We start from the raw sequence: 26153 nt of genomic DNA on the forward strand, positions 1-26153 counted from the left end.
TTTTGGTAAATATGTGGTTGAATAATTGGATTTTATGGTTTCTGCTCGTAAGATAAACAATTATGCCATGACTAAAACGTTTTAATGCTTTCTTTTTTTTTTCCGTAGATATAAGCGTCTAAATACTTGAAATGCATGTAAACATGCTCTAAATGTGCATTGGCATAGGACTCACCTCGTTCATTTTTGCAATCTCACTGTTCTATAAACGATTTTTTTTTGGGGTACAGAAAGAGCTTGCACTAACAGCTTCTAGGGGTGGATTTGAGCCGAATATCTAGCTATTTGAGTTCGGCTCGTCAATAAACCATCAGGTTTGAGTTCGATTCGAGCTAGAGATTTGAGTTTGAATTTGGTTTGAGTCAAAAGTTTCAAAGTTTGAGCTCAGCTTGATTGTAAGTCAAACATTTTATAAAAATAAAAAATATACATATAGAAATTTAAGAATTATAAAATTTAGTTATTATTATATATATAAAATAAAAATATTATATATAATATTTTTTATATGTACAATAATAAATTAGTTATTTATTATTGTGTATATATATATATATATATATAAAAGCTTGATTAAGCTTGCGAGCCACATGAGCCGAGTTTTATTGGGTTCAAGCTTGGCTTAATTCGCAAAAGAACCTATATATTAGGCTCAAACTTGACTTAGATTGAGCTGAATTAAGCTTTTTACGTGTCAAACTCAAATAACTCATAAAAATTTGGCTCGTGGCCACCCCTAGAGGCCCTACACACACCCCCCATGTTCCAATGCGTGATTGGGATGTGGTGTGGGACATGTGTGGGGACTGGGGAGCCCTTCTGAAATTTTAAGATGGCGTTGGTAAATTTTTGAAGAACTTGCATTGGCACTCCGAATGCGGGGTTGGAATGTGCTGTGGGTGTGGGGTGCGTGTGAATGCACTCTGGGGAAGTCAATTCTAATTCATGTTTGTTCCATTATGTACAACTCCCCATGACTTTTTTATATTTCTCTTCCATTATAACTTTATAAGCATTTTAAGTATTTTATATGGCAAAACTATCCTTCAATGGTTGGTCAATTTTATTAAAACATATATTTTAAATGTACGTAGGTTGGGCCTAGTGTGGGCTCAGGCCTGAGTCAGATAATTTTGTTATAAAAATATATAACAAGGATGATCATGAATGGTACTCTAATGGAATCTAATATAAGGTGAATTTTAGACAACAAAGAGTTCTCTAAAGATTTTGAGAAGTCATGTTGAATTTAAGAAAAATATTAAAAAATCACGGCAAGTTTTATATAATATCCCTTTGACTAATACTGAATTTATTGATTCAATTTACTATCACATGTGGATTTTCCTAGTGCCCTAGTGGTGCCATCCTCTTAACACATGTCAAGTTGGACCCAAGAGAATCAATTTTCCAACTATCAATTTTGTCTTTACAAAACAGTGCTCACATTGTACTCACAACTAATCTCATGAATAAAAACATACAAGTATGTTGATGATGATGTGCAATTCGGCCGGTCTTAGCTGTCAACGACCTTGTCTCTGAATTGAGTAGCGGGGAATCTGAAATGAAGGAGATGAGGAAGCTCCGGGGAGAACCCGGTGTAAAGGCTCCGAAGCTTAAGTTAGAATCCTTCAAAGGCAAGATAAAACCAGATAGCGCAAAGTTTGCATACCTCCTCTTTGGGGGGGTGGAGAGCCTTTTATAACCACCTCGCACACTCACTCCTAGACTTCTGTCAGGTCGGGAATGATTACTTTCGTGCTTCTGCCAGTTCGGGCATCATTGCCTCTGCTAGGGCAGAACCGTCACTGCTCTTTTTGTCGGAGCCGTCTCTATAACTGGAGATGGCGGTGGCAGGTGGCCGTTGAAGTGCAGCCGTCAAGCGTCAGATCCCAAGTCAGTTAGGTGCGCCGCCCCTGGATACGGACTCCTTCGGTGTCAGGTACGGTGTGGTTCGTCCAATTCAATGCTCTGGAGGCGAAGTGCCTGGAGCGGTGTGTGAGGCGAAGTCTTGAGTTCGGATAGGGGGGGTGTCCCGAACTGTCATAAGACGGGCCAGTTCGGGTCTCTGCTTTGTGTGACTCGGGGCCAAAGGGAGGGTTCGGGCTCTTCGTAGGGAGTTTGAGCTCTAAGTGGGGAGTTCAGGCCCCTTGTAGGGAGTTTGGGCTCCTCGTAGGGAGTTCGAGCTCTAAGTAGGGAGTTCGGGCCCCTTGTAGGGAGTTCGGTCTCCTCGTAGGGAGTTCGAGCTCTAAGTAGGGAGTTCGGGCACCTCGTAGGGAGTTCGAGCTCTAAGTAGGGAGTTCGGGCTCCTCTTATGGAGTTGGTCTCCTCGAGGGGAGTTCGGACCGCTGGTCTCTTCCCTTTGGTGTTTGTACCCTCGGTACGCTGTTTTAAGTGCCGAGCTACTTGTTTTTTGCCATGTGGCGTGATTTGCGAGGTCGGGCCAAATCTTCCTTCATCAATTGCCCCCCACTCCTCGTGCTAAGGGTCTTGCCCTGGCGCGGGGAGTTCGCAAGGTGTCAGGTAGATTTGCCTTGCACTTTGAATCTTGGTTCTGCCGGCACGAGGTGCATTGTCAGGGTTCCTTGGGCTTCTTCGAACGTCCATTACGCGGGAAGCGCGCCGGCCTGCCTAAACGCTGATAGATGTGGCGGCGCGCGCTTTATTTCGAAATTTCAAAAAAGCGCGCCACTTGGGGGGCGCGATAGCGGGCGTCTTTTCAAATTTGAAAAAGACGTGCCGCTGCCGTTTTTATTGAGGAGACGTGCGCTGGTGTTCCGTCAGTTTCGAAAAGATGTGCGTCGGCGCTCTGTCAGTTTCAGAAAGACGTGCGCCAATCACGTCTCGGTCTCGGGGGACGTGCGGTCAGTGCGGCTGTAGGCCGTCGGATTGGCTTTGATCTAAGCCATTGCCTTTCGGTCACTGTGAGTATAAATAGCGGGGGGGACCCCAGTTGTTGTCACTTCTGTATTTCTCTCGAGCTCGCGTCTGAGTTTCAGCTCGCATCCAGTTCGCGTCCAGGTTTTTTCAGTTCGCGCTCAAGGTCTTCCGCTCGTCCGAGCTCCTGTGGTCTACAGCCTTTGTCCGGGTGAGTACTTTCCTGGATCTCATCTCACTCCCGATGTCTAGCTCGGATCGCTCAGATAGTCCTTTCAGCGGGTCTGATGCAGGTTCTACGAACCGAGTTGCATCCTCCGATAGCCCTAGCGAGCCGGAAGTAGAGCTCGAGGAAGAGTTCGAGCTCATAGGCCGTGGCGCTTCGGGTAGTTTGGCGTCCACCTCTTGTCGGGGTCGGATGTTAGACAAGTTCGGTCCTTCAACCATGACGCCTGAGGGGCTCCAATCCCTCATTACTTACTATAACTTGCCCGGGGAGTACGCTTATTTCATACCTTTGGGTAGCTTTCCTTGGGAACACGGTCATGATGAGATTGTGATATTCCGGGAGCAGCTCGCCGCGGGGCTGCGATTGCCTTTCCATCCCCTCTTTGTCGAAGTCTTGAACCACTTCGGCGTGACGGTCGGCCAGCTTCACCCAAATTCCATTCGAAACTTGGTGGGGACAATCTCCTTATTTTGCGACGAGAGCTTTCCGTTGGACTTGGAGATTTTTTCTTCAATCTTGATGCTTAAGAAGCAAGCGGGTCCCCTCCCCGGGCGTAGGCGGGCTTACTACCTGTCTCCTCGCCCGGGCTTTAAGCTTTTACACGAGCTCCCCAACAAGGTCCCAGCATGGAAGCGAGACTATTTCGGGGTGCGAAGTGTGCTGGGGTGGCTGTTTCAGACCGGGTGGGGGATGACCGCTCCTGACTCCGGGGTCACGCTTGACAAAGAGACGGCGAAGGGCCTCCGACAATGGGCGCGACTTGGGCTGAAATGTCAACAGTATCTGACGGAGGCCAAGCTCATTGCGGCCGGCCTGAGTTCGGGTAGGTTCTTCACTTAAAGATTCTTATCTTGCTGTCTTTCTTGCTTTTTACTGATGGCGAACTTCTTTTTGTAGGTGTGATGGATTCTCGAGGGACCCGGGGTGGACACTTGTTTCAAGGCATGAAGAGGAGAAAGCGGGTTGCCAAGCGAAGTCGCGCCGAGATGCCCCGGGATGCGGAGCCCGAGGTGCCGGACTATCAGCCAGAAGATCTGCCTAGGGAGCCCGAGATGGTCCCTCCAATGCAGGAGCCGGCAGGGGGCCCTTATGCTGAGACTACATACACAGGGGCTTCTACATACTCCGGTGCTCCTGCTTACTCCGGGTCTGCTCATACGCGAGCTGGGCCCTCGGGCTCGGGGGATTTCAGGAGTGTGTTGTCGCTGACCCATGCTCTTCAAAAGAGTAAGGAGGCTATCTTCCCCGAGGAGGTCGCGGCGTGGACTGATCTCCCTCTACATCAAGTGGTCTGCCGTGCCGTTACCCATGCCATGGTGGTAAGTGTCCTCCCCTTTTTTTTAGAGTTCTTTGTCTTTTGTTTTGTTGGTTCTTTTGATCACTCGGTTCCTTTTGGTAGGTGAATCTTCTATTCACGCCTTGGCGGCTCAGGTGGAGAGGAGCTCGAGGCAGGCGCGAGTTGCCGAAGAGGCTCGTCGTGCTGCCGAAGAGACTGCTCGTTTTTCACGGATCAGGCTGGCGAGGTCTCAGAGAGATGCCGAGGCCATGGGAGTGGTGGTGAAGCACATGGCGAACTTGAGGCTGGATCTGCAGCATCAGGTCGAGTATCTTCAGGAGGACATCAGGGAGAGGATGCAGATCTTTTCTCAAGGTATCGAAGATGCCAAGAAGAAGGCCGTCGATGAGTACATTGCTTCGTCGGGCTTTGATGATCTGATGGTGGATTCATATAGGAGGGGTTTTAAACTAAGCCAGTGGATGATCCGGAATACGTACCCTGAGCTTGATGTTAGCGCCATATCCACTTCGCGCATAACTCAGGAGATGGCCAATGCTGCTGACGCTGAGCTAGACTCCGAGGGCGAGCCGGGGCCTTCGGGTATTGTTGAAGTGCCTTCTGATGGTGAAGAAATAGCTCCGGGCATGTAAATTTTTTTTTTTATGTACTACCTTACTTTTGAAATGGAATGACTTTTGTTTAAGTGCTGGTTGTTCTTTCTCCCGAACTGAGCATATTTGCCGAACTAATCATGCGTCCGATCTGTTTCTTGTCCGGGCTACCGCACTTGCACGGCCTGTTTTGTGGTGATTTTATCCACTTTGCTTGGCAGTCTATAGGTAGTATCGCCTTAGGTTGACAATGTTCCATGCTCGGGGTACTTGTTTTCTCTCTAGGGTTTTGAGCTCGTATGCTCCTCCCGAGTGCTTTCTTTACTCTGTAGGGTCCTTCCCAATTTGGTCTGAGTTTTCCTACGCCGGGTTCGGGTACCATGATCTTACGGAGAACCAGGTCGCCGACGCGGAAGTTCCTCTTCTTTACTCTGGCGTTATAGTACCGAGCAACCTTTTGCTGGTAGGCTGCAGTTCGGATGTGCGCGAGGTCTCTCACCTCGTCCAGTAGGTCGAGGTTGGTGCGTAACTCGTCTTCGTTTGTCTGCTCGTCGTATGCTTCTAGTCGCAGCGTAGGTACTTCAATTTCCGCTGGGATTACCGCTTTGGTGCCGTATGTGAGGTTAAAGGGGGTCTGTCCTGTGGCGGTTTTTTCCGTGGTTCGGTGAGCCCATAGAACACTTGGTAGCTCGTCCGCCCACAACCCTTTAGCTCGGTCTAGTCGTGCTTTCAGTCCGCGGAGGATGGCTCTGTTCATTACTTCTGTTTGACTGTTTGCCTGCGGGTGTGCGACCGACGTGAAGTTCTAACTAATTCCCATACTTTGGCACCATTCTTGGAACTTGATATCCTCGAACTGTTTGCCGTTGTCGGAGATCAGTACCCGAGGTAGCCCGAAGCGACATACTATGTTCTTCCAAAAGAAGTTCTGTATGTTTCGGGCTGTAAGTGTTGCCAGAGGTTCAACTTCTATCCACTTTGTGAAGTAATCTACTGCCACCACTAGGAATTTTCTCCCACCTGTTGCTGGCGGGAATGGCCCCAGAAGGTCGATGCCCCATTGTGCAAAGGGCCATGGACTGGTGAGGTACTTGAGGTCGGCAGCAGGTTGATGGTGGATATTGGCATGCTTCTAACACTTGTCGCACTTTCTGACGAGCTCGACGACCTCTGTCTTCATTGTTGGCCAGTAGTATCCTTGTCGAAGTGCCTTTTGAGCGAGGGCTCTGCCCCCCAGGTGTCCGCTGCACAAGCCTTCATGAGTGTCGCGAAGTACGAGCTCGGCTTCGGCAGGTCGCAACCATCACAGGTAGGGGAGCGTGTAGGATCGTCAGTACAACCGTTCGTCTATTATGACGTATTTGGCTGCCTGGCGCTGCACCCTCTTGGCTGCATTGCGGTCCGCAAGGAGGGTTCCATCTAGCAGGAAGCTCGCGAGTGGGTCGATCCAGCTCGGCTCTGCTTCAGAGACGGGAGCGACCTCTTCTGCCCCATCGAGAATGCTGGGCCGAGGTAAGTCCTCTATGTACACGGTTCTCATGGCATTGTGACTCGTGCTGGCTAGCCGGGACAGGGCGTCGGCCTCAGTGTTCTCTGACCTCGGGATTTGCCTGATGAAGTGTGACTGGAAGTTGAGCAGAGCCTCCTTTACTTTTGCCAAGTATGCAATCATAGTGAGCTCGCGTGCTTCGTACTCGCCTGTAACTTGGTTGACCACGAGCTGGGAATCACTGCAGATAACAACGTTCTTTGCTCCGACCTTCTGTGCTAGGTTCAGCCCGGCTATTAGTGCCTCGTACTCTGCCTCGTTGTTGGATGCCGCAAACTCAAAGCATAGTGCGTATTCCAACTTTGTTCCGCTCGGGCCGCGTAGCACTATTCCAGCCCCGCTGCCCTGCTAGTTCGAGGAGCCATCTACGTGAAGGATCCAGGGCTCCTCATCCCAGTTCGCGTTTGGTCTAACCAGGAGAGATGATACACTGGCTGCTACTTCATGGGGTTCAGACTCTATTGGCTTGGGAGCTCCGAGCTCGCCCGAGCTGGGGATCTCGGGCTCGACCGGCTCAGGGGCTTCGAGGCTAAACGTGCACTCGGCGATAGAATCTGCCAAGGCTTGGGCCTTAATAGCGGTTCTTGGCTTGTACTGGAGGTCGTACTCGCTGAGTTTGATGGCCCATTTCGTCAGTCGACTGGAAACCTCGGGTTTGAGTAAAACTTGTCTCAGAGGTTTGTCAGTCAGGATGATGACGGTGTGAGCCTGGAAGTACGAGCGGAGTTTCCGAGCTGCTATCACCAGTGCGTATGCTAGCTTTTCTATCTGCGGGTACCTTGTCTCTACTCCCTGCAAAATTTTACTAACATAATAGATGGGTCACTGGACTCGTTCTGTTTCTTTTATTAGTACCGAACTGACCACCCCGTCGCTTGCCGAGAGGTACAGTTCTAAGACCTCGCCCTCCTCGGGCCGGCTAGGGTTGGCACACTAGCGAGGTAACCTTTTAGCTCGTCAAACGCGAGCTGGCAGTCTTGGGTCCACTCGAACCCTTTGCCTTTGATTGCTTTGAAGAAAGGTAGGCAGCGGTCTGCTGATTTGGATAGAATCCAAGTCTTGTATTAATTCTTGTGAAAATCGTGTCTTGACGACCATGTCGTCTACATAACATTCTATCTTTGTGCCCATCAAGGGCTGAAACAGCCTATTTACAAGCCTTTGGAAGGTCGCCCCGGCATTTTTTAATCCGAAGGGCATGACCTTGTAGCAGTACAGGCCGAACTCGGTTATGAAGCTGGTTTTTTCCTCATCGGACTGGTCCATCCGGATTTGGTTGTAGCCCGAGTAGGCGTCCAGGAAGCTTAGCAACTCATGTCCCGAGATTGCATCTACTAGGCGGTCAATTCTGGGGAGGGGGAAGCAATCATTCGGGCAAGCTCGGTTCAGGTCGGTGTAGTCGACGCACATGCGCCACTTGCCGTTCGCCTTTTTTACCAGCACTGGGTTGGCCACCCAGCTCGAGTAATGGACTTCCCTTATGAAGTCTGCTGCGAGGAGCTTCTCGACCTCCTCGTCGACCGCCCTCCAGTGCTCTTGGGCTAAGTTGCGTTTCTTCTGTCTAACGGGTCTGACTACAGGGTCAGTATTAAGTTTGTGAGTTATCAGGCCAGGGCTAATACCAGGCATGTCGGCCGCGGACCAGGCAAAAATATCTAAATTTTGAAGTAAAAAACTCATCAGTTCGGTTCGTAGGGGTTCCTCGACGGAAGCACCGATCTGAAGTGTGTGAGCTGGGTCCGTAGCCGAAGTCGGGATTGCGACCGTTTCCTCTGTGGGCGAAGCTCGTTCCTCGCCTTGCTCCGCAGGCCGCTCCAGTTCGAGGTCGTTGGCCGCCTTGGTTTTTCCCTTCAGGGCGGCAACATAACACTTGCGGGACTCGAGCTGGTCGCCCCGCGCTACCCCCACACCGAAGTCCGTTGGGAACTTCATGGCCAAATAGTAGGTGGAGACCACTGCCCGTAGGATATGCGTGATTGGCCGCCCTATTATGGCATTGTATGGGGAGGGAGTCGCGACCAACAGGAAATCATGGTTGAGTCTGACCGCACAAGGCCATGTGCCGACTTCCACAGGTACTGTTATTTTTCCGAGGGGCCTGACTTCCTCTCCACTGAAACCCACTAGGGGAGTGTTCGCGGGCTTCAGCTCGCTCCTCTGTAACTGTAGCTGGTCAAATGCTGATTTAAAGAGGATGTCCGCTGAGCTGCCCGAATCTACGAGTACACGTCTGACCTCGAAGTCGCTGATCCTTAGTTTAATGACAAGCGCGTCATCGTGGGGGTAGTGGACCCCTCGCGTGTCGTCCTCCGTAAAGAAGATTGGTTCTTCGGCCTTTGGTCTTTTTGGGGGGTTCCGTTCCTCGAGGGCCGCTTCGCGAACTAAAGTCCGGGCTGCTGCCGAGGTACACCCTGCTACCACCGAACCTCCCACAATTACATGGATGGTCCCCAAACTGGCCTCTCTTCCAGAGGCTGTCGCTGCAATGGTTCGGCAGGTCTACTGCTAGATTCGGGGGCATCCTTTTCGTGCTCCCCTTGCCGACCTGCCTTATTGTTATTATTGTCGTGCTCCCACAGACGGCGCCAATTGATGATGCGCAATCCGGCCGGTCTTAGCTGTCAATGACCTTGCCTCTGAACTGAGTAGCGGGGAACCTGAAACGGAGGAGATGAGGAAGTTTTGGGGAGAACCCGGTGTAAAAGCTCCGAAGCTTAAGTTAGAATCCTTCAAAGGCAAGATAAAACCAGATAGCGCAAAGTTTGCATACCTCCTCTTTGGGGGGGTGGAGAGCCTTTTATAACCACCTCGTGCACTCACTCCTAGACTTCTGTCAGGTCGGGAATGATTACTTCCGTGCTTCTGCCAGTTCGGGCGTCATTACCTCTGCTGGGGCAGAACCGTCATTGCTCTTTTTGTCGGAGCCGTCTCTGTAACTGGAGATGGCGGTGGCAGGTGACGGTGGCAGGTGGCTGTTGAAGTGCGGCTGTCAAGCGTCAGATCCCAAGTCAGTCAGGTGCGTCGCCCCTGGATACGGACTCCTTCGGTGTCAGGTACGGTGTGGTTCGTCTAGTTCAATGCTTTGGCGGCGAAGTGCCTGGAGTGGTGCGTGAGACGAAGTCTTGAGTTCGGATAGGGGGGTGTCCCGAACTGTCATAAGATGGGCCAATTCGGGTCTCTGCTTTGTGTGACTCGGGGCCAAAGGGAGGGTTCGGGCTCCTCGTAGGGAGTTCGAGCTCTAAGTAGGGAGTTCGGGCTCCTCTTATGGAGTTGGTCTCCTCGAGGGGAGTTCAGACCGTTGGTCTCTTCCCTTTGGTGTTTGTACCCTCGGTACGCTGTTTTAAGTGCCGAGCTACTTGTTTTTTGCCACGTGGCGTAATTTGCGAGGTCGGGCCAAATCTTTCTTCATCAGTTGATATTCTCGGTACACGGATAGCGTGAGTATCGTTTTTAGGAGGATGAACCCGAATTCTGCACAAGGATGACTGAAGTAGAAAATGGAAGCATGTAGCGTTGGTCTTCTTGCCTAAATAGCATCAGTTAATATGAAGGGATTATTTGTGCTGTCCCACTACCAGGAGCAGGAGCTTCCAAGCTGAAACTTGCCCCGTAAAAGAGATGACGAAGAAGGGAAATTTACCCAAGTGCCTAAATGTAAATGACCTATAGGTTGCGTTTATTTGTAATACAAACGTTGAATCGGGTATTTATGTATCTTGATTTTTGGGTTTGTGAGTATTTGTTTGTCATATAAAAGTGAATCCATTAATTTTTTGACATATTCATATTATGAAGAGTGCATTACTGTATTTATTCATTAGGGATGCAAATGGATCAGCCGATCTGATCCAATCCTATTTGGTTGAATTCGGATCACTCCTATTCGACTCGAGAAGATTCAATCCGATATATATTATGTATTTATATTATAAATACATAATACATATATGTTATTTATTTATAAATGTATTTTTATAAATTTGGTATATTGTTTATTTTTTTATAAAAATGTGTATGATGAAAATAATTAAAAAATACTTGTATTTTTACTTTGCTTAAATTAGTATACTTTATTTTTCTTTTAATAATTTATTAATTTTTAAAGAAAATAAGTCGAATCGAATCAGATCTGATCTGACTTACCAATAGGATTCAAATTCAAATCGAATCTTATCAGATTTGATCAGATTGAATTAGATCTGGCATGAACAATATCGAATCGGATTCAAATAAGGGTTACTCTGATTCAATTCGATCCGTTTGCATCTCTACCATTCATGGATACAAACTTATACTCTTTGGATCACAGGCTTACTTATTGGGTCAATCGAACGAGAGAGACCACCGTGCAGTTCTTTAGATCAATTTGAAACAAATAAGAGAGTAGAAGATGGGTTTACAACTATGAACCCATTTTGCATTTATGAACGAAAGAGAAGGTATTTTGTATTTATATAAATTATAAAGTAAACATTTGTGTTTATATGGCAAACAAACGCAGCCACTCCGTAGGGATCCATCATCTATGTTCTATCCAATAATAAGTGAAAAGATTTCGGGTCGCCCGTAATCCAAACGGATATTGTTCGCTGACCTTTCACGGGGATTTTGATTGGTGAGAGAATGAGAGACCCTGAGAGGAATCCTTCCGGTTCCGGTATCATTTCTTTCCGACAGGATAGGTCTTTTCCTAACATTAAATGTCTTAACTGAAGTATGACGTCATTATAGCATGTTGAATGGCTCTGATTGATCAGGATGGCATCAATGCCCTGTTTCTATTACATATCAATGGCTTAGATTTGCTCTATAAAGTAACAGGTACCGAAGCTGGACTCTGTGCGATGTTAGCGCACGACGGCACGAGGAATTACTTATATACTATATACTACCGAGACTAGTTCTGTTTTCTTCCCGCTTTCTCTGTCCGGCAGAGAAGCACAGAAACCGAAATCCAGATCTAAAATAAAAAGGCAGCAGAAAAACTTTGAATTCTCCATCGAAGCCAAGTGGAGGAAAATCCAACTACTGGAAATCTTTGTTAAGGACGTCAATGGCGCTCAATCTTCGACAGAAGCAGACAAGTAAGTATTTCTATTTAATTCATCTCCATGAACCCACACAATAACTTAAAACAAAGAAATGAACTCGAATTCAAAATTCTCATATTGTATCTGCGGCTTCAATCAATTTTCTATGTTTTGATTTGGACAATGGAATCCATTTAACGAGTAGGTTGTATTATTCGGATGTTGAATCTGAATCAACCCTTGAACTCGAGCGGAAATGTGGACGAAGAAGTTTACAAGATCCTAGTGTATGATAAGTTCTGCCAAAACATTCTCTCGCCCCTGATCCATGTCAAAGAGCTTAGGAAATATGGAGTTACACTTTACTTCCTCATTGACAAGGAGAGGAGACCGGTTCCTGATGTCCCAGCTGTCTACTTCGTCCAATCGACTAAATCCAACATTCAGCGGATCGTCGCCGATGCCTCCGCTTCTCTCTACGAGAGCTTTCACCTAAATTTCTCATCGTCCATTCCTCGACCATTGCTCGAAGATTTGGCCTCTGGAACCCTAAAAACTGAATCAATTCAACGAATCTCCAAGGTGCACGACCAATACTTGGAATTTATAACCCTAGAGGATAGCATGTTTTCCCTTGCGCAGAAGTCTTGTTATGTGCAATTGAATGATCCCTCGGCTGGGGATCGCGATATTGAAGAGATCGTAGAGAAGATTGTCAGTGGGCTATTCTGTGTTCTGGCAACACTTGCGGTCGTCCCCATCATAAGGTGCCCGCGAGGTGGGCCTGCAGAGATGGTTGCTTCCGCACTTGATTTACGACTGCGTGACCATATCATATCGAAGAATAATTTGTTCACTGAGGGAGGGAACTTGGGGAGTTCTTTCCAGCGTCCAATTCTGTGTATTTTTGACCGAAATTTTGAGCTCTCAGTTGGAATCCAACATGACTTCAGGTACCGTCCCCTTGTCCATGATGTTCTTGGCCTAAAACTCAATAAACTGACTGTGCAAGGGGAGAAGGGGGCCCCAAAATCGTATGAAATGGACAATTCAGATCCGTTCTGGATGGCAAATGGGTCATTGGAATTCCCGGAAGTTGCAGTGGAGATAGAGACCCAATTAAACAAATACAAAAAGGATGTGGATGAAGTGAACAAGCGGACTGGTGGACAGGATGGGGCAGATTTTGACAGCCAGGATTTGATTGGCAATACCAAGCATTTGATGAATGCTGTTAACTCACTACCTGAGCTGACAGAACGGAAGAAAATCATTGATAAGCATACCAACATTGCTACAGTGCTTTTAGGTGAGATCAAGGAGAGGTCCTTGGATTCTTACGCAAAGAAGGAAAATGATATGCTGGCAAAAGGAAGCATCGATCGAAATGAAATTCTTAGTGTTCTAAGGGGGAAAGGCTCAAAGGTTGATAAGCTACGGTTTGCAATCATTTACCTTCTTTCTTTAGAAACCACACCTCATTCAGACTTGGAAGCAGTGGAAGCAGCATTAAGGGAATCTGAGGTAGACACTTGTGCATTTCAGTATGTGAAGAAGATAAAATCACTAAATGTCTCATTGGCTTCAGTGAATTCTGCTAGCAGGAGTAACATTGTTGATTGGGCTGAGAAGCTTTATGGGCAGTCAATAGGCGCTGTGACAGCAGGTATGAAGAATCTCTTGTCAAGTGATCGACAGCTTGCACTAACGAGGACCGTAGATGCACTAATGGAGGGGAAACCAAACCCTGAAATTGAATCCTACCTCATCTTTGACCCCCGAGCCCCAAAATCAAACTCTGGGGCAAGCAGCCATTTGAAAGGACCATTCAAGGAAGCAATTGTGTTCATGATAGGTGGTGGTAATTACATGGAGTATGGGAGCTTGCAAGAGCTTGCACACCAGCAGCCAGCTAAGCATGTTATATATGGAACAACAGAGGTTCTTACAGGAGCAGAGTTTGTTGAGCAACTTACACTGTTGGGTCAAAAAATGGGATTAGGTGGTAGTGCTGCTTCTTTATCCCATTGAAGCTGATATCATATTTGAACGTTGGTCTTTGATGGTGCATTTGCAGAAGTGAACTTGCTTATATGAAGTTCAAATTGTTGAAACTCTCCTGTTAAGAGAGGCAAGTTGTGTATCTGAATCTGTTGTCGGGAAAAGCTATTTAAAGCAGATTTTAAAGTGGATTTTGCTATCCATTGCCTTCTGCTTTTGAGATCAGCATCATGTTCATTTGTGAGTGTTCATTCACCATTTACATTTTCCTGTTTTTGCTTCTTCTTACTCTTCCTCTTTTTATTATCTCTTTCTTTCCTTTACTTTTTTTCTGGTATTTGAAAAGTTAACCTCCAGAATAGAAGTGCTAATATTATCCAAATATTAAGATAAAGAATTTGTCTTGGGATCTCAATGAGCGGTTGGGGCTCCCACATGATATATAGTGATTGGAAAGCGTTACTTGTTAGACAATAATAGTTAAGGAAATTACTATATTTTATATGTTCGGGAAGCGCTATTATGATTTGCTTCTATGTTGATTGCAGAGTTGATCTTTTCTGTTTCCAGAGAGCGTACCAATTAATTTTGTGCTTGACATAGGGAACATACAATCAAATTTTCTACTCTAATTTATGGCATTCTCTGAAGTACCAAAACTCCTTTGACTTTGTGAAAAAAAAAAGAAAATAATTGATGCTAACACTCTGAATAATCAGTTGAATGTTAAAAAAAATAACTGAGAAATTTGTTCATATGCATGGAAGACCATCTACAACACTAATAAGAAGTGATCTATTGCAGGTTGAAAGATCTAGAAGATATAGTGGCAGGCTAAAAAAAGACATGGGTTTAAGTAGTAAGAAATGATTTGAGGGCCCATAATTCAATAATGGATATGGCACCAAATAAAGGGGCCCTTATCGGTGTAATGGTAAAATCTTAGGCCGTCAAGAATGAAAATGTGGGTTTGAGTCTGAGAGTGGCCACTTTGTGCAAAAAATGCCAAAGGTTAGGACCATATCCAGTCCACCCCTCCCAAGACCCCAGATAGCTGAGACCAACATTGGGTAATGGCCTTTATATGGCACTAAATAGAATGGAAGAAACAAAATACAAAAAAAAGTCACTAAATATAAGATGCATTAAACACATTCTTTCAAGGAACCAAAAAATTGAACCAAACTGATGAAATCAAACCAAAAGCCAAAAATCTGGTTAACTGAACTAATTGGTTTGGTATTTTTGAAAAACCAAAGGTACTGGTTCAGTTTTGGTTAACCGATATGAAAAACTGGTGGTTAATCGAAACAGCCAGTATATATATATTTATATATTATATATTTTTCATATATATTATATATTATATATAAATATATTTTTTATATACAAATATATGTATATATTATATTTATAATTAGCTATTTATAATATATAATATATTACATTTTTATATGTCTACATATTTATATTATCTATAGGAACCTAGGAGTAGCTCCAATAGGTGAGAAAATGAGAGAGAGTAGACTAAGATGGTTTGGCCACGTGCATAGAAGACCACCAACTGCACCAGTTAGAAGAAGTGATTTGTTACACATTGAAGGGGCTAGAAGAGCTTGGGGTAGACCAAAAAGGACATGGGTAGAAGTAGTAAGAAAAGATTTAAGCACTAATAATTTAACAGTAGATATGACTTTAAATAGAATGGATTGGCGAAATAGGATTCATGTAGCCGACCCCCATATAATTGGGATAAGGCATGGATGATGATGATGATGATGATATTATAAATACAAAACATAAAAAAAATCAAAGAACCGAACTGGTAAAAAACCAAGCCAATCAACTAGTTAACCAATTGGTTTTGGTTCTCAGTTTTCCAAAAGCCAAAGGACCGGTTTGGTTTGGAAAAAAGCCCATGGTTCGGTTAAGCAACCCTACTTGAACTTGGGTGTAGCCCCTTTGGTGGATTTCAACAACAGCTTACACACATGCCTTTTTTAAATGCGTCATTTTTAATATTCTTGTGTGTTTTACAAAACTCAACCCCTTTATATGTATGGGCCAAAATTTAGGTTGGGGGACTGCCCTGAACTCTCACATGGAGTTGTTTGGGATTGACTCAAGGGGCCTTTACAGAGGTGGAGGCAATAGGCTACTTAAAGTGATGCAAGACATGTAACATCACAATAGCTACTTGAAGTGATGCAACTAGGAGATAAATAAACAGATTGAAAGTTTCATATTGAATTTTTTAGTGTGAACTGTGAAGTACTTTAGTACAATCCACATATGTTTGCTTTTATTTTCATATTTTCACTTTGAATATGTTTTCATTTTAATGTATTACTATTTTTGTACTTTTTTTAAAATGTTCACCTTGCTTTGAAAAGTTCATTTGGTCTCTGACCTCCTTAGAGTTTAAACATAGGTTTTGTTTCTTCCCCTAATAGAAAATTAATTAGGAATTTAGGACTTAAGAGAAGCCTAGTACCCTTTGCAATTTTATCCTTTAGGGTTTGATGAGGGCGGATTTGGCCCTCCAATGACATTGTGACACATGGCATCTTAGAACAACTAGGTGACATCCGGAACCACTTTGGCAACAACTTGCCTTAGCCAAGATGATGGTGTCCCAGCTGGCGACCTGGCACAGGCGCCGAACTGGCAGCCTGGCACAGGGGCCGAACTGGTAGCCTGGCACAGGCGCCGAACTGGCGACCTACGAGACGTGCTCGCCGACAAATTCGGCACGCATATCCCAACACTCCCACGATCCTTGGAAGTTGGCCCACGTATCGAATGTTCTAGAGGATGGTCAACGTGCATGGCGGTTGCCTCCGGGAATCTCGGACCACTTAGGCGACCTCTCGGAAATCTCAGATACGGTGCGTGAAGCCCACGCCAGACAATGCCTATATAAAGGCACCAACCCCAATGGCATGAGAGGGGGGGGGCAAGTAAGCATATTCTAGCTCTCATACTTTATGATTTTTAGCTCGCAGTCTACCATGAGAGTACTGACTTAAGCATTGGAGCGACCTCGCCGGGTTAGCCACCTTGGGTCCTTTGACATTGATTCCTTGAAAGGTCTCTAAAGAACTACGAAGCTCAACAATCAATCTAGCTCAGCACTCTGGTCAGTTCGACACCTAATATGCAGCTTGACCCAGTCAGTTTGGCACCTAACTTGCCCAGCTCGGCCCAGTCAGTTCGGCACCTAACCTGCCCAGCTCAGCTCAATTAGTTCGACACCTAACCTGCCTAGCTCGACTCAGTCAGCTCGGCACCCAATCTGCCCCTAGCTCGGCCTGGTCAACTCGGCACCTAGTCCACTTCCAGCTCGGCCTGGTCAGCTCGGCACCTAGTCCACTCCCAGCTCGGCCTGGTCAGCTCGGCATCCAGGTCCTCACCCAGCAAAATTTTCCACTTCGGCCTCTGAGTCATCGGCCACTTGGAAGCCGACCATATGACGAGGTACTTAGCCAAAAATTGAAACATCAATCGATGCCATCTTTGGGAAACACTACAAAAAGCTAAGTTCTCATCTTTTGAAAGGCTAAGCCCTCTTCTTCCAGAAAGCTAAGTTCTCACCTTTTAGAAACTAAAGCTCTCACTTTCTAATTTCCTTTTTTTATGAACTCAAAGACTAAGCAGGAAGTTGATGGCCAACAACTCTGCCGACTTTATGTCAACTCGGATAAAGCCTCATCAGTCCTCTTCGCGAGGTACCCTCTACAAGATGAGCTCTTTGTGGCTTCCGCGGGAGTTGGCAGCCAACAGACTGCATGGACGCCCTTGCCGGTCGAGCCTTCAAGTGCTCTCGCGCGAGCTAGTGACCTAAAGTCAGTAGTGTTGCCCCCGTAGGTCGAGCTCCCAGTAGCTTTTTGTAGGAGTGGGTGACCGGCGTCACTAACGAGGCTGATGCAGTGCAGCCGTAACTCTAAAGTGTCGAACTGATAAAAGACCTCGGCACCATATAAGACCCAGTCGCCTCTTCGGCATGGGCAAAATCAAAGGTAAGGAGAGTGGACTGTGAGTCGCTCCCAGAGCCCAAGGGCTAAAGTACCGAGCTGGTAAAAGATCTCGGCACCACATAAGACCCAGTCGCCTCTTCGGCATGGGCAAAATCAAGGGTAAGGAGAGTGGACTGCGAGTCGCTCCCAGAGCCCAAGGCTGCAAACACTTGGACTCTTCCGACCTGAGAAGCAAATTGGATCGACGGTTACGAGCTCATCGAATTAGTCATTCCAGGCCCGAAGGAGAAATCTACTCCCTTCGCCGAGTTACTTTCAGCTCGGGAGTGGGGGGCAAATGATGAGGGCGGATTTGGCCCTCCAATGACATTGTGACACATGGCATCTCAGAACAACTAGGTGACATCCGAAACCACTTAGGCAACAACTTGCCTTAGCCAAGATGATGGTGTCCCAGTTGGCGACCTGTCACAGGCGCCGAACTGGCAGCTTGGCACAGGCGCCGACCTGGCGACCTGGCACAGGCGCCGGACTGGCAGCCTGGCACAGTCGCCGACCTGGCGATCTGGCACAGGCGCCGAACTAGCGGCCTGGCACAGGTGCCGAACTAGCGGCCTGGCACAGGCGCCGACCTGGCGACCTGGCACAGGAATAGGCGCCGAACTGGCAGCCTGACACAGGCGCCGACCTGGTGACCTGCGAGACGTGCTCGCCGACAAATTCGGCACGCATATCCCAACACTCCCACGATCCTTGGAAGTTGGCCCACGTATCGAACGTTCCGGAGGATGGTCAACGTGCATGGCGGTTGTCTCCGGGAATCTCGGACCACTTAGGCGACCTCTCGGAAATCTCGGATACGGTGCGTGAAGCCCACGCCAGACAATGCCTATATAAAGGCACCAACCTCAATGGCATGAGAGGGGGGGGCAAGTAAGCATATTCTAGCTCTCATACTTTATGATTTTTAGCTTGCAGTCTACCATGAGAGTACCGACTTAAGCATCAGAGCGACCTCGCCGGGTTAGCCACCCCGAGTCCTCTAACATTGATTCCTTGCAGGTCTCTAAAGAACTACGAATCTCAACAATCAATCCAGCTCGGCACTCTGGTTAGCTCGGCACCTAATATGCAGCTTGACCCAGTCAGTTCGACACCTAACCTGCCCAGCTTGCCCAGTCAGTTCGGCACCTAACTTGCCCAGCTTGGCCTAGTCAGTTCGGCACCTAACCTGCCCAGCTCGGCTCAATCAGTTCGGCACCTAACCTGCCCAGCTCAGCACCCAATCTGCCCCCAGCTCGGCATCCAGGTCCTCACCCAGCAAAATTTTCCACTTCGGCCTTTGAGTCATCGACCACTTGGAAGCAGACCATATGACGAGGTACTTAGCCAAAAATTGAAACATCAGGGCTTTATTGCCATCCTTGACTATGAAACAAAGTATTTAAGTACAAAATCTTCATCTTTAAACACATTTTGCTTAGTTTCTTGCTTGCAGAATATGTCTAACTGAATCCTACTCTCCTGGACTCTATTCTTTAGTCAAGCTTGTCCAGCATAATACAAGAACATTGCGCACTTGTTATTTGCAACCAACGTTCTGAAAAATTGTAATTGGAACTCAAAGATCTTCGAAGTTTTTTTCCAACTTTTCTTAGGAGATATAAGTTGTCAAAGGTATCAATGCTTTTGAGAGTTTCTTCTCCTTATTAACGATTTGGTCTTTTCTCATCATTTCATTACTGCATGTTTTGGGAATATGCATTTTTAGAGGATTTTTGAGGTTTATTTGGGGAGATTACTCAAGTTTCCAAAAATCCTTCTCCTTTTCATTTTACTCTGGTAGATTTTTTATACTTGGAGATCTTCTGGACTTTTCCATGTTATAGCAATTCCAATCAATTCATACTGCTTTTTGCAGATTATGAAGGCTCTTTTCCTGGGTTAGATTATGTTCTTTAGCATGATTTACAGTTCTTCATGCTTCATTTCTGTGAAGGATAGGAAGGGAAAAAAATGAAAATTGGAGGTCTGGTTCAAGTGTTGCAAGGAAGGTAGTCTCTTTTTTGGGTTCATTTCTGGCTGGCTACGAGAATGCATTGGAGGAGGAGATTGTCAGATATGTCATTAGGAGGAAACATAGTCTTTGCAGACTCTCTTTTTGCTGATCCGAAATCCTAATCTCAATTTCATTGCTACTCTCCCTTTCCACCCTTTCTCTGCTATCATTCAGTAACTTTCCTTACTTGATCAAAATCAGTCAAATCCCTCTCTTTATAGTTCTTTCTTTGCTTAAAACCACTTGTGAGAAGCCTAATCGTGTGCATTGTGGCTTCTTACAGAAAGAAAAAGTTAATAGTTAAAGAGAAGGTGCTCACTAGGCAAAGCTCAGAAAGTGGGAAACCTTGCTGTAGAAGACGTCTATTCTCCTCCATCAAACGTCTCTCATGACTGGATGTTCAAAGCCAATCCAGATTTTCTACCAACTCAATTCTACCACTCTACTAATCCAGTTAAATAGTGCCACTTTTCTCCAAACGTGTTTAGAATCTTTAACTTGTGGAGCTAGTTAATAGATACTGTCATTACCCCTTTGCTAGACATTTTTTTCCCTCAAAAATCTAATTTCTTTTGTGCATGACTCCTATTCTAATTCATTTCACTTCCTAAAATAGCCAACTTCTTTTGGCACCTAAGGTCATAAATTCTTCTCACTGCAATCATCTGTATATACTCTAGGACAGTTCCATCTCAAATGCCCTCTCAAGCTCTCCAAAACCCCTGAAATTTAGGTCAGTGTCTGATTATTTGGAAATCTGCAGCAGTTCCTATCCATCCTTGAATTTGCAGTAACTGTGTTTACAGCTGGGTTTTGAATTGGTTATTAAAGGCGAACACCCTCTTCTAAGGTCATAACTCCTCACTGCAATCATTTGTATATATGCTAGAAAGGTTCCATTTGAGATGCCCTCTCAATCTCTCCAAAACCCCTGAAATATAAGCCAGTCTCTGATTCAAGATGTTTGGAAATCTGCAGCAGCTCCAATCCATGCTTGCAACAACCATATTCATAGTTTGTTATGAAAAGGTTATTAAAGGCGAGCATCCCCTCTAAAAATCGATGAAGTTCAACCCATAGTTGCCCATCATCCTCTCTCCACTCTAATCCACATTTCAAACTTGCATATTTTTTCCTTTCTTTTCTCGTGTTTACTTCTGTTTTCATCCTCTTTGCTGCTGCGGCTCAATTGAGGAGTACAAGCCACTACCACTCTGTTTTTTGTAACTGAAACAGGGGGCAAACTAACTCATTCCCTGCCATCCCCCTTCCTCCTCTTTCCTCACTCATCATTTGAGTGTTGTTCGTAAGGCTGTGTTTGGTTGTAATGTAAATAAATTTGTACTGATGCAAACTATGGCAGTGCAAATGATTTTACTGTAAATTCTGACCTATTTTTTGTTTCAAATTTAGCTTATTTTGTTTAATTGCAGTACAAATGAAGTAAATTAAGGCATGAAACAGAATAAGGTAAAACCCAAAACAAAATTAAACGAGAATTTGCTTCTTTTTTTTTTTTTTCATTTGCACTTCCTTACATTTGTTCTAGTGCAAATAAAATTGCATTGCAACCAGTCTTTAACTTTGCAAATAACACGGACGGTGTTATTATCCCTCCGTGTTAGACATGTATTCCATGGAGCAGTAACATTATAAGTAAAATACAACTGTGATCATCGTTATTGACTTGTTAGACCAAAATGGACTCACAACATTTGGCTAATGAAGCCCTCACGTAAGGAGTACTTCCTTTCGTCAGATTGGAATCTCTTGGTAGAATGGTATAGAACTGATCAAGTTATCGATCTTTATTACGTTCGGTGCGGAAGCACCATCTTCAGTGTGACCCCACAGAAATGCGAGATCATCGAATTCTGACCGTGTAGGGCCTACAAATCTATAATATTATGGAAACATCAAGCGAATAGCTGCCAAATAATCACGGCCGTCGGTCCGGTGCCGGCAACTGGCATTCATCTTCTCCGACGACAGTAGGATTAGAAAAACTTCTAACGGCGGCAAATGTGTTCTGTTTTGGCGATATTTTTTCAAATAAATGGTGAATATCTTCGTATGATGCTCTCTGGTGATGTTTTTCAGTTGATTTCTGCTTTTTTCGGCATTATTTTCTATTTATCAACACCGGTGGGAGAACTGATCTCTTCGAAAAGTTAGAGACTTAGAGTAGTGAACAGTAGTTCCCACTCGCAGAGAAAAATTAATATAGTGGAGGCCATTTTTGTCATTTAAAAAAATATCTCAATTAGTAATCGTAATGGGTAATTATGTCTTTTTACATCCTGGTTACGGCAAATACCGGATTGTTGTTTTTCGAAAATTCGGATTCTGAATCGTCACATTTTAAAATTAAATTAGGAAACCAAATTGTCACTAAAGTCAAATTACAGATACTGATATCAGAGCGACTTCCTTTTCTCCGTATCTCGGTTTTCCTCCAAAGAAAAAAAAAAAGAAAAAAAATAAAACTCAGAATCAAATCAAAAGAAAACTGGGTTTGACGGTTTGACCTTCGTTTCTTTACCTCGGCTTTCTCCTCTCACTCTCTCTCACTACTGTAGAAAGAGACGATCAGAGCTTTGAAGTGAATATGTATAGTTGTTAGAATATTAGAATAACGTTCTGTTACTGTCCAGCTGTCGTCTGGACGATAGTTACGCAGTTACGAAGTAGTTGTACTGTAAGAGCAAAGACTCATCTAATGTGTAACCTCATCGCTGAATTACAAGTTTACAACTTTGAAATACAGAACCCCTTTTTCTTCGGCCCTGTTTTGATAACAGTAGGTAGCCGAGAACCAAAAGTGAGGCCTTTTCCCTTTTCTGTCTTTCTTTCTGCAAGCCTTGGGAAAATAGTCTGATTTTTTCAATTGGAAACCTCACACCTTGCCCTTTCTTGCTGGTTTTTGGAACTGTGGTTTTCAGCAGATAAAGTTCGCATTTAGGTGCGGTTTCCAGCCGAGCTGTTGTGAAATAGTAGTGTTTGATAGAGGGAGATTGAAGCTAGCGATTAGCTCTGTGATAATAGTGTGCATCAAAGGCTCTGGTAATGTTATAATGGGGAATTTCCGTAATAAGATCTCCTCGACCCTTGTATAGGAAAAGAAGAAAGAAGGTAACGATCCCCCGAGATAAATGCATTTGTCCGCAGACGGACCTGTGCTTTTCTCTCTTTCTCCTTCACATACATACCAGAAAGAGACCACACGAAGAAGGTAACTGAGGCTCAAATTGGGTTTCTTCCGCTTCATCTGGTTCGTGTGAAACATTGTTGAAATCGTTTTCGGTGTTTCGTTTCTTTCAAGATTGACTCAGCAAGGCTCTCCCTTTTTTCTGATCCTAGTTAGAGGATCACAAGTGATCTAGAAAGAGTAGAAATGCAGAGGAGTTCATGGTGGAATGAGAAAAAGGGAGACTAACAAGTAGCAAAAAGAAGGACGTCCTAAGCTTGAGACCTGGTGTAATCCTGTCGAGCAAGCAAAAACATCTCCTCCCTATGCTTCTGGGTTATGGGAAAGTACCAACAATCTTGCAACTTGCTCAAACATTCTCAGTGTCAATATCTGATCCAAAGGTAGTTGATCGCTTCTCTGCCCAAAGAGGCCTGCCCAATCGGAATCAGGGTCCTTTTTCGCATATACTCGTGATTTTTATTTGGGCCCATCACCAAGGCATCAAATCAATGGTTACTAAGATATATGAGAGAATGAGGATGAATGTTTAAGGTTTCTGCTGCCTTGGTTTGCTCCGTTTGGTGGCATTCATTGGGTTTGGGTCTCTTTGGTTCTCTTTCAAAATTTGAAGAATGAATAAGGGTAAAAAAAGGTCATTCTCTTAAATTCCCTAATATCTAATGACCACAAGGTATATTTAAGTTTATTTGAAAAATGCAGGGTACGTTCAAATTAATTTATGAAAACTCAAAAAAAAAAAGAGAGAGAGAGAGAGAGAGGGTATGCTTAAGTTTTACCTTAAAGCTTAAAACAGGTTTTTTGTCTATTGTGTTGATGAAAACCCAGATTTAAAATCGCTTATGGGTGTGGAAAATTCACAGATCTGACCAGGATAACATTCGATGATTACTTGTAAAATTTACATTCTACAAATTTGTACTTGTACTCCTTCCAAACTGAGCCTTAGGAATATGGAAATCGCAATATGGTTTATGTTTGCAGCTTTTGCCATTAGTAGTCCATTGTTAAAGGGGCAGGTTAAATGCGAATACACTGTACACTACTAAAAGAATAACGTTAATAATCAAATTAATTAAATGCCAGATAGAAGAATAAGGTTTAAACATAACTTGTTTTAGTAGAAAATAGTGTTAAGTCCACAGAGGAAATCTGATTTGGTCCTGACAAGACCATGCTCACATCAGTCCTTTGCATTGGGGATATCATCTAAAAAATGTAAATTATAAAGACCCCCTTGCACTATGGGATCAGCGACAAAGACCTTATATTATTTTTTGCAATAAAAACCCCTGAACTTTGGCCTTAGACAAAAACCCCTTTTATTAGTGTTGCAGAATTAACTTAAAAAAAGATTCTTATCTAACTGCTTAAGTTTTTTTAAATGCCAAACTATCCTTTTTTTAATTTATTTGACTTTTTAATTGACTTGGGACCAAAGTGATGATGATGCTGTTTGACTCAGTTGCAGGGAATGGAATTCGAAGAGGAACAGAGGAAAGGAGGGAAGAAGAGAGTGGGAGGTAGAGAAAAATGAGATTTAGAGAGGGCATTTCTAACTTTGAGAGTTTGAGTTCACAACCCTTACAGTCCATCCTGACTTTAAGGTCCACAGTCCGCAACTATTTTTCTTTTGTTTATGAACACTACTGATCAGTAAACCAGAGATATTCTAACGTACCTCTGACTCCCATGTTTGCTCTTTATTTTCTGACCTTTTTTTGAAGAGTAGGATGAGAAAATTTTCATGAAAGTAGGACAAAAGTAAGAACCGATACCAACTTAAATAAAGAAATAGAAGCTCCGGGATAAGCTTAAGATTCGATGGGTTTTGATTGACAGAAACAAAATCTCACTCACTTGCTCAAACTGCAGGGCAGGACCACAACTAACTCTTTTTGTTTCAAACGATCGTGAAGGAAATGCAAATGAACAGGCATATAGGTAATCAGAAGGGAAGAGATATTACAGATTGATAGTTTGTTCTAACTAGGCAATATGTGAAGGAGGAAATGAGAAGGGATAACAGTACCACTACAACAATAGCAGTTGGGGTTCTATCGATGCGACTTCTCCTATAAATTGCAAGAACTGGCGATGACTTTAAAAGCATATCTTCAGAAGTTGGAGGAGGATGGTGGGCAATAGAAGTATCAGACGCCTTTTATGGAGCTGTAAGTTTTTCCTATTTTTGTACGTCTGTATGTGTTGGTTGATGGTAAATTCTCTATTTTCTATTTCAAATATACCAAATTGTATGTCTTTGTGTCGTCAATATGATGACGCATTGACGCGTTATGCTCTCACTTTCTTCTTTCATTTTTTTCAAGTATTGTTTTGTATTCGGTAGATTGTAATTCCATGGTTTTCAGCTGATCCTGAAGCATCGAAGCAACAGAGTGGTTGTTTAATGACATGGGCGATTGGCACCGAGAAAATTCTAATGGAAATTGACAGGAGCTGGCACCCTTCCATTCCCGAAGTAGCAGTCCGTTTTTTCTTCCACTTTACAATCTAATAGTCCCAAAACCCCATGCCGAAAGAGTCCTATTTACAATCTAATGTCTCGATGTCGACAACGAATTCTGCAAGGTCCATATCAGAGGGAAGAAACCTTGGTAAGTTATATCCCCCATTACATCACGACCAGCATGGAGTGCCTTCGTTTCAGTACCCATAGCTGTAGTACTCGAATCATTTGCGGTCATCAGTGCTTCGTTTGACATGGTGGGCGTGCACAGTTCAGTGATAAAGGGATCGAAACAGTATTATTTTTGTTCTTTTCTTTTTATTTGTCATCATTGGGAAGTTGTTGAAGTCAAAAGTTGGAAGAAAAAAGTTTATAAAATTTTTTATTGTTGAAAATAAAAAAAATGGAATAACTGAGGTTATCTAAACTTTTACACACCAACTGAGTGATGGCTTGGGTGGCACGTAAATTGGGTAGTCTTAGATGAGATGCGGTTTTGAGCCCCGCCATCGGCTCTCACCACATTTGAGAAGATTTACTAAGTATTTTACTATGTCATGGAAAATTTGTAACCAGGTTCTTTTTTTGACACCTGTCCCTTAAAATATCCACAGATTACCCTTAAAAAAAATTAAAAACTATTTTTAACAGTTGTATGAATATTTATCAAGTGTTCATTGATGTATAACCGGCGTTAAAAGTGTAGATCATTAAACATTTATGTGTAGCCTACCCTTGAAAAAGATTAAACATTGTCTGTATTCATTAAAATCTACTTTTACGATTAAGAAGTGTAACGTGCATTGTAATAGCGAATTTATAACCCATCTAAACCTAATTGATAAGAAAATATAGGGTAA

General features: G+C 44.3%; 1 protein-coding gene across 1 annotated transcript; it reads left to right on the top strand.

The window, feature by feature from the left end:
• Positions 1 to 48: 48 nt before the first annotated feature.
• LOC104603740 (SEC1 family transport protein SLY1-like) lies at positions 49 to 13997 on the top strand. The gene is made up of 4 exons (XM_088887392.1): positions 49 to 3932; positions 4007 to 4428; positions 4509 to 11632; positions 11784 to 13997. The coding sequence occupies exons 3-4, from the start codon at positions 11602 to 11604 to the stop codon at positions 13607 to 13609; spliced, it is 1857 nt and encodes a 618-aa protein (XP_088743518.1). The 5' UTR covers positions 49 to 3932; positions 4007 to 4428; positions 4509 to 11601; the 3' UTR covers positions 13610 to 13997.
• The last annotated feature ends 12156 nt before the right edge of the window (positions 13998 to 26153 follow it).

The sequence above is a fragment of the Nelumbo nucifera genome, chromosome 5 (genome assembly GCF_055504915.1).
Source record: "Nelumbo nucifera cultivar China Antique chromosome 5, China Antique-T2T, whole genome shotgun sequence".
NCBI classification, from domain to species: Eukaryota; Viridiplantae; Streptophyta; class Magnoliopsida; order Proteales; family Nelumbonaceae; genus Nelumbo; species Nelumbo nucifera.

Coding starts and splice junctions, on each gene's coding strand:
- LOC104603740 (XM_088887392.1), top strand. CDS start 11,602: ATGGCGCTCAATCTTCGACAGAAGCAGACAA. Junction 11,633..11,783: donor TCTTCGACAGAAGCAGACAA/GTAAGTATTTCT, acceptor TTTAACGAGTAG/GTTGTATTATTCGGATGTTG.